The sequence below is a fragment of the Trichomycterus rosablanca genome, chromosome 16, assembly GCF_030014385.1.
Source record: "Trichomycterus rosablanca isolate fTriRos1 chromosome 16, fTriRos1.hap1, whole genome shotgun sequence".
In the NCBI taxonomy this organism is placed as follows: Eukaryota; Metazoa; Chordata; class Actinopteri; order Siluriformes; family Trichomycteridae; genus Trichomycterus; species Trichomycterus rosablanca.
The window spans coordinates 2,774,424-2,783,718 of record NC_086003.1 but is presented as its reverse complement, the minus strand read 5'-3'; the positions used below and the strand labels follow the sequence as shown (position 1 = coordinate 2,783,718).

General features: G+C 35.1%; 1 protein-coding gene across 1 annotated transcript; it reads left to right on the top strand.

The window, feature by feature from the left end:
• Positions 1–2,966: 2,966 nt before the first annotated feature.
• On the top strand, positions 2,967–8,552 carry barhl1b (BarH-like homeobox 1b). Its single transcript, XM_063011855.1, has 3 exons — positions 2,967–3,450; positions 6,025–6,247; positions 8,017–8,552. Exons 1-3 carry the CDS (start codon positions 2,967–2,969, stop codon positions 8,333–8,335), a joined length of 1,026 nt encoding a protein of 341 aa, XP_062867925.1. The 3' UTR covers positions 8,336–8,552.
• The last annotated feature ends 743 nt before the right edge of the window (positions 8,553–9,295 follow it).

The following is a 9,295-nucleotide window of genomic DNA, read 5'->3' as shown; positions in this document are numbered from 1 at the left end:
TACTTGCTGTATCGTTCTTTATTTCTTTCATATTGTTCTTCATTTAAAATTGTGCCATCGAAGCATTATCCATTTTACAGGAATTTAAAGTTTTCACTGCATATGGTTGATCTGTGCCTAATCTATGCAGTGTGGGTGTAACTTCATTTTCTACACCTCTGGACTGAATTAAGCTTTGACCTATTCATAGAGTCTTTGATAAAGTCTTGTCAAACAATTAACTTGCGTGTGTAAGTGTGCGTGCGAGTGTGCTTTTGCGTGTGTGTGTGTGTGTGTGTGTGTGTGTGTGTGTGTGCACATCTAGCCCCGCCTCCCCGTGACAGCTTGTAGGCGCGCTCGGACCCCTGGGATCAGAGAGCCGAGTCACCAACCTGCCGCACCGAGCCGCGCTTCCAATCTGCCCCTCTCAGGGTGTTTGGGAGGGTGGTGAGTCCTACACACTGTTATTATTTGGACGTGTTGGAAAGTCACCAGGGGATAAAATGACTAGAGAAAGACGTGTCCCAAACCCCAAACTAACCCACTAAATAGTAAGTCGACTATGGTTACAGTAAGCCTAGTACTACCTTGATATACCGTGTAGTGCAGTAGTATGGGATTTGGGACGCAGCCAGAGTCTTTAAGAGTTTTTGGCCACGCTGTCGATCCATTATTGCTCATTAGCATTGAATTCATTAACTACAGTTTAGCTTAGAATATGCGGCTGCTAAATCATCAGGTTTTCTTCTCTTTCAGAAGTCAAAAGTGTAAAATACTACTGCTAACACTACAATAATAATAATAATAATAATATATTAATATAACCTAATACTTGCTGCATGGTGGTGCTGCTGATGATAATAATAATGATGATGACGATGATGAGATTAATAATAATAATAATAATAATAATAATAATAACTATAATATTTATATTAATAATAATAACAATATTAATAATAACAATATTAATAATAACAATATTAATATTTAGAATAATAATATTAATAATAATTGTAATATTTATAAGAATAATGGTTATTATTATTATCATCCTCATCATCGTCATCATTATTATTATCATCAGCAGCACCACCATGCAGCAAGTATTAGGTTATATTAATATATTATTATTATTATTAGTATTAGTAGTAGTAGTAGTAGTAGTAGTATAGTATTAGTAGTAGTAGCAGTAGTATTTGTACATAACGTCATGGAATAAATTAATTCAGATAATTTTTATTAGAATGCTAAAATATAATTGGAATTGTAAGGATTGAAAGTTATAAATAAATATAATTATTTAAAACTAGTTAAACTAATTTTTTTTATTATTATTTAATTTTAAGTATTATTATTAATATAAAAAAGTATTGGTTTAGTGTCGTTTTGTCTTTTCTGACTTGTTTACGTGTTTATTTGTGTTTAATTAAACTAATCAGTATTTTTTACCTTTAAAAATTACATTTAATATTTTAAAATTAGATAAACATTTTGATAACATTTTATTTAATTAGATATTTTATTGTAATTTTATTATTATATATTTATTATTATATTATTATACTGTTTTAATTTTTATTTCATAGTTACAGATTTATGTTCCTTTTTTATTTATGTTTATTTACAATGTACAAATGACGGCAATCCAATATTTGCTGTAACAAAAGGTGTAACAAGGTGCTAAAACAATAACAGTTACAGTAAACACTTAAAACATGGAGAGAGACACAATTATTAAATTAAAGGGGGAAAAAACACGTGTTTTGGCACCACATAAGTCTGAATCAATCAAATGGGAAATAAAAAGAAAGTGAAATGTGGATGGAGTTTGGGAGCTCATGATGAGAAAAGAGAAAAATAGAAAGAAACAGAAAGAAAAAGAGAGAAAAAGAGAAAGAAAGAAAGAAAGAAAGAAAGAAAGAAAGAAAGAAAGAAAGAAAGAAAGAGAGAGAAAGAGAAAGAAAGAAAGAGAATGAGAGATGAGAGAAAGAGAGAGACCTCCCCGCTCCTCATAATAACCCCATTATAGGCCTCATCAATGATGTAATGAAAGCAAACAGTGTGTGAAAATGGCCTGTAAACAGTTGGATCCGAGTCTCCTAATGAATTCAGTGTCTCTTTCTCATCAAAGTGGGAGTCGTTGGGTGTGGGCGAGTAGGGTTGGAGGGGGTAGCTGGCGAAGGGGGCCCGGTCGACACCCCAAAACAGACCCTCAGCCAATAGGATCGCGCCGCTGGGGACCCACGTGCACGGGGCGCCCTTAAAGCCCCCTTAGTTTTGCAACAACTTAATTTTAAAAGGAGTTTTTTGCTCGGTCGTGAATGTGGGACTGTGTTGTCCGATCCGTCTGCTCATTTCTTCCTGCATCTCTTTTCCTTCCTCATCATCTGAAGGTTTTGCACTGGCTGTATTTTTTTAACCAGATTTGTGTAGCTAGTGCCAACTTTCTCAGAACTGAACGTCACCATCGTCACTATCGTCACTATCGTCCTCTCTGATCGCATCTTGGGGTTTTCAGCTTCTGTCCTTGGTGCTGAAACGATTCATCTGCGCTTTTAGACCAAACCTGAGTCTAGGTGCTGTTATTTTAGACCACACAGTACAATACAGCACAGTAATCTGGAGCAATGCTGTATTTACAGTTCTTTCAAATAATTACAACCTGTGAAATTTAATTACATTCATTACATTGTATTCGATTTTATCACAGGCTTAAAATATCAAGGAAAATACAAATCTATATAAAATGTATATTAATGCTTATTTTATTTGAAGACCTGGAATTCAAATAACAAATACACAAATAGAAGAGAATCGGGAAAGCGGATATTTTTGTGACTTTAAAACTCCTAAAAGAAGAAGAAACTTTTTCACAGGTTGGATGAATATCGCAGAATCATTTGGATGTTTCTTGGATGAACTTGCTCGAACCCTGATGATAGTTTGAAGGCTCCAGCCCCGGGAGGAAGCGCTCTTTTTCCCCGATGGAGGCGTCCACCCACGGTTCGTGCTCCGGCTCCGGTTTCGGCATCGACTCCCTGCTGTCCCACAGACCCGGCAGTCCGGTGGTGGTCGTGCCCAAAGCAGATGGAGGCTTGTCAGTGGAATGCAGGTCTCCAGACTTCAGCACTGCGTCGGACGTGGACAGTATCTGCTCGTCCCCGCCGTCCCCGAGGCGAGAGGATCACGAGGAACAAGACGCGCACGAACTGAGGCGAGGCCGCGCAGTCGCGCTACCGTCCCACACGCACCACGGCCCGGTGTCCGCCGCAGCCCAGCCCCGCACCGTCACCTCATCCTTCCTTATCAGAGACATACTGGCGGACTGTAAACCACTAGCCGCCTGCGCACCGTATTCCAGTAACGGTCAGCCGGCCCACGAAGCGAGCAGGCTCGCAGCCAAAGTGGCGGACGAATTCATCGAGAAAATCCACAGCAGCTCGTCGTCAGATGGAGAATATAACAAAGGTATGAGAAAATACATTTATTACTTCTTAAGTATTTTAACAATGTCGATAATAAATAAATTATATAGTGTAATAAATACATTGTTTTTACGCATTGTAACGAATTGCAAAATTTATCTATTTAAATTCTTATTTATTTACGTTAAACACAAAGGGTTTGCAGGTTTTATAAAAATAAATCATTTGTAAAGTTATATTGTCTGATGTAACATTGATTTATTTTTACCTAGTTAATTTACTTTATAGAAATATCTGTTTTGCTCTAAGGTATTCACATTATTGCACTAATATTATTCTTGAAAATGGGAAAATGGGTCAAGTTCAAAACACCCCCACCCAAAAACATAACAGCCTATAAAACAAAACCTCAGGTAAATCTGGCTTAGTGCAAAACACGAGGATTTCTACAATTTTAAATGTATATTTACTCGTTTTTACGTGTATTTTACGCGTTTTCATGTATTTAACTGCAATTGTTTTACTGCAAGTCCTAATACACGTGCAAAAAGCAAATGTGTAGACAGAACAGACAATAAAACGAAGCATAAAGCTATTTTTATATAGGCACATGGATGCTGAATTCTCAGATTTTCAGTAGAGTTCTAAAACAGTTCTCGTTATAATGTTTTATTACAGTGATAGAAGTTCTTTAGTTCTCCAGAGATAAAGTGCAAGTGTCTCACAGCCACAAGCTATCACAGACAAAACCAACACACGTTTGTACTCACAGATCAATACAACACAAATCCAATCAATTAACGCACCACCACAAATATATTTTTTTAAATATGTCTGTGGCATTTAAATATCAGGTAAATTAATATTTCTATACGAAACAAATAATAATACGTGTATTATGATTATTACTACTATTATAAGATAAGATAGACTTTATTGTCGTTGTAGTTATACAACGAAACTTTGTTTGGTAGCTCTCAGTGAGACAGCAGCACTAATAAAATAAAAATAAGATTTAAAAAAATTAAAATATTTGTTTGTTTTTTTAAGTACAGAAGATATATGACTCGGAGCAGCACAAAATAAGCTAAAATGATACGAAATATGAGTATTTAGATGGTGAAACAATACACATGGTTGAATAGTGCAAACAGATCAGTGTAACCGGTATCTTATCACAGTAGTGACAGATAATAATAATTATTATTATTCTTGCACAAATAGTATATATTTATGTACAGAATGTAAAGTGATCTGTGCATTAAATAGCAGCTTGGGGAGAGCAGGTTCAAGACAGTTTAGTTTGCTGTATTTATATTGGTATAATGATATTTATTCCAAGAGTATTGTAAGCTTTAGCTGGAGTGCAACATTGACTGAACATAATTTTTACTTCATTAGTGATAGTAAGTATCTTGACATTAGGCTGGTGAAGTGGGTTCAGAACGAATGCCCCCCTTTATATTAAAGGCATGGTGCTTGTAAAGACAGTGTGCTCGTTGCTTTGATTTTTGAGCTTATTTCAGATGTAATTTGTCCCGTTGCTAATGGGATTTGTAACGGTGGGTCTTTTATATTTCGGGTCTGTGTGAAGTTTCTGTGGGTTTCTCGGCTGAAAGCTTGTGGTCCCCTTGTGGCTCAATTAGTCGGATTATTGTGCTTCTTTAGAGGCGGACTCAACCACTCAGCTGGCACCATCTTTACACTGTTCCATCTCAGAGAAAAGCTTTTTTAGTTTGTTTTAATAGGTCAGTAGAAATGCAGAACAATTACAAACGACACCATCTATTTATTTTAGCAGTAAATACATATAAATGCACATAATAATTGTAAAACCTGACGTGCTTTGATCATTTCCATGTTGACTCGTCTGTGCAACACTACACCACTGTACTATTCTAACATACTTACAGTGTATTTTTCTTTCATTAACTCTGCATAAAATTGCATTAAATTTCATGATGCATTCATAGGAAAGATGGGTTTTTAAAAAAGCTTTACAGGATAATGTATTAACAGTGTCTGTTGGTGCCACACAGAAACTAATTATCTAGGCCTATAGAAAAAATTTTTATGCACCAACAAAATGGCTATAACCATGATTTTGCAGCTATACATTGCATAAACTATTGCTGGGAGTTTTTTGGTGCATGTATTTTACCAGTTTTGTTAGTGCCACAGTGGCATGTTCTCATTTTGCCATTACAAAGAACCTTCCTCAAAATGTAGACCCCCAGTTTATTCAAAGGTTACTTGTTCTATTCACATTTTTCTTTATAGTTATTGTTTAAAACTGATTTTGTCTCAGGATTTAAGTGTTTTAATTTCTGGATTTTAATTTATGACTGGAGACGCCAACTGATCCTTGTTACTTAATAATAAATAATAACATGGTGAAAAGTGTTCAGTTGATATTTCTCATTTAGCTGTTACACTTTAAGCAAATATAAACAATAAACTGTGGAAACGAACTAAAAGTGGTTCTGAAAAAGATTTTCCCTCAAATTGGTCAATTTATTGCAGGCTTGTTCTACCAATTTTAGGATGGACCACATTAACAAACGTTAACGTGGTTTATTTTAAAATCTTGAAATGTTTTACATTTTTTCTTCCACAGTAAAAGAAGAAGGTGACAGGGAGATCTCCAGCAGCAGAGACAGTCCTCAGGTCAGACTGAAGAAACCGCGTAAAGCCCGAACCGCCTTCACCGATCATCAGCTCGCCCAACTGGAGCGCAGTTTTGAGCGCCAGAAGTACCTGAGCGTTCAGGACCGGATGGAGCTCGCAGCTTCCCTCAACCTGACCGACACCCAGGTGAAGACCTGGTACCAGAACCGGAGGTACGTGACCTGTAGCTGGGATCCGGCCAATCTAGAAGATGGTATCAAACTGGGGAACGAGTTTGGTTTTACTGGGGAACGAGGGTTTATTTCTATCGATTACAAAATTCTTACGATGTTCTTTACTTTTTTTTGTTAGTTATATCATCATAAAATCTTAAGTCTTTAAATCAGATAGTTTTGTTGGAAATAATTAAGGTATAAATAATATTCCTCGTTAGTTAAATGTGTTTCTTTCAATAAATTACATTAGGAAAACATTTTCTTATTATTTATAAATGACTAAAGTAAAATACCCACATTCTTATACCCTAAAGCTTATACCCACATTCGTAGATACGATCACGTTTTTGTTTCGTCTTGGCTTTTAAATAAATACCTGTTTCCTCTGAAATTTGTTAATTTTGGAGTGAAATTCTAAAATAAAAATATACACAAGACACAATGAAATAGCACAAAATCAAAGTTATTTTTTAAGTTTTTTTATTCATTTATTTCGTGCAGCTTTTAAGAAAACGTCTAAATTGTCAACTGGTGGTCATCTGGTTTATCACTTATCACTAAAGTTTTTACCAGTGTTGTGATCACAGCCATAGGTACATCATATTCTATCATATATAATAATATGACATAAAATACTGTATATAATATAAATATATAATAATATATATAATAATAATGTGTTCAATAAATTAGAGCAAAGCAAACGATAATTAATGTGACACAGTACACAAAAACAAAAAGACACAAAAGTTGTGTGATTATCAAAGCTATTTAACAACATATATATACAGTATATACAGTATATTAAAACTCTTATGTGAAAATATCTAAAATTATAATGAACAAACCTAAATAATTCAAAAACAATTCTAGGTAAAAATGTCATCAACGTCTCATTAAGAATGCAGGTTCTAATTAAAACAAGTTTATTATAATAAAGGTGCATGAGATAGGTGAACTAGAGAAGCAGAAAATGGCCCCAAATTCCAGCTTTTTAAAACTGAAGTCAGTGATAACTATGTAAAAACAAGCCAGTCCATCTCTAATTATTTTCTAGAGATGCTGTTTTCTTAATCCTGTGATGCTCTTGCTTTGATTAATTGTAAATGTAAAAACAAAATCAGTTCCATAATGTTCAGATATTTTTACTTTATTTGTATAACAGTAAGAATAAATAAAACGTGACCAGTGCAGCTTTAAAAAGAAAAGTCCTTACAGATTAAATTTCCCTGACAGAAAATTCACACAAAATCTACATGTCAACTTTAAGTCTACTATGTTTTTACATGTGGATTTCACGTTTTTAGATAGATTATATTTTACACATGTGATGCTCACGTGTAATCACACAAAAACCTAATTAAATTTGATTTTTTTATGGGATTTTTCTGTAAGGAAAGTCATTTACATTAAAGGGGGCTTAACAGATGCAATATTAAAATGACAGAACAAAAATACATTTGAGTCATTCAATATTTTTTAATATAATATAATATAAATATTGTATTTTATTTACATCAAGAAGTCCATAAATTGCGGATTTGTCTCCTTATTTTGGATAATTTGAGCCAGCAAATACTTTTTTTTTTATTTTTTTTATTTTTTTTTTATTCTGTTACCCTCAGCGCTGTTTTCGTTCCAATGTTGGGGTGCCAAATTTTCCTGATGACCCTTTAAACCTGAAAACCTTGATATTTTCAAAATATTTAAATGATCATATATTATAAAGTACTTGGTTTTCATTAAGCATTTTTATGTCGTTAAAGGACGAAGTGGAAGAGGCAGACGGCGGTGGGACTGGAACTGTTAGCGGAAGCCGGGAACTACTCGGCCCTACAGAGGATGTTCCCTTCGCCGTATTTCTACCCGCAGAGTCTCATGTCGGGTCTGGACCCCGGAGCGGCCGCTCTGTCCTACCTGTACCGGGGCTCCGGCGCTCCTCCCCCCGCCGCTCCAGCAGCTCTGCAGCGGCCGCCGCTCGTTCCGCGGATCCTCCTGCACGGGCTGCAGTGTGGGCACGACCCTCCTCCGCTTCTTCCGCCACTGCCCGGGGTGGTACTGCCCAGACCGACCCCACCGCGATGAGGAGCCCTCCTCGGACTTTTGCTTTCACACACACACACACACACACACACACACACACACACACACACACACACACACACACACACACACACACACACACACACACTCACTACGTGGCAGCTCTGGACTTGAACCTTAATGGTGACTAAATGATGAAGAGAATATATTATATTGTAAAGCCACTATATATACTTCTTTTTACAAGAAGAATTAAACACTATAGGTTAGTAAAATTATCACCGTTAGTCCTAATTTATTAAATTATTTATACCCCATTTTGTATTTAACTTATGTATTTATATAGACCTATTGTTTGTTTTATTTTATGTTCAGAAAAACGTTTCTAAATCTGCAATAATAACGAATAAGGACACAAACATTTGGGCTATTATTATTATTATTATAATAATTATTATTATTATTACTATTATGTTTGGGCAGTATCCATCCAGATATTCAGAATACAGCTTCTCTCTCACAGGGTCTATCAACCTTTTTAGGCCAGCGAACCCAATTTAAGTTTATTAAATTATTTAATTTATTACGTTTTATTTCTATCCCAGTTCATTACTGCTGAAAGGTGCATATTTAGCAAGTGTTTGCTTAGCAATGGTGTCATTTAAAAAATAAATAAAGATGATAATTCTATTAAATCCCCTTTAATACTCATGTTTGCACATATTGTGGTACAACACATGCAGATTAAAATTTCACATTCATCTTTATTATTTAATAAGAATTGCATTTTACGTAGCTGATTTTTTATTAGCTCAACAGGCACCCCGAAATGAATGAAAAGTTTAAGCTTATAAAAATTCTAAATAAATAAATAATAATAATATAAAAGTCTTGATGTTATCATCAATCTAAACATAGCTAATAATAGGTTGTTGTGATGAATAATGGATGGTGTCTCTCACTGCACTTTTCCCTAAAGCGCTCGATGAGACGGTTTATTCA

Coding starts and splice junctions, on each gene's coding strand:
- barhl1b (XM_063011855.1), top strand. CDS start 2,967: ATGGAGGCGTCCACCCACGGTTCGTGCTCCGGCTCCGGTTTCGGCATC. Junction 3,451..6,024: donor AGATGGAGAATATAACAAAG/GTATGAGAAAAT, acceptor TTTCTTCCACAG/TAAAAGAAGAAGGTGACAGG. Junction 6,248..8,016: donor ACCTGGTACCAGAACCGGAG/GTACGTGACCTG, acceptor ATGTCGTTAAAG/GACGAAGTGGAAGAGGCAGA.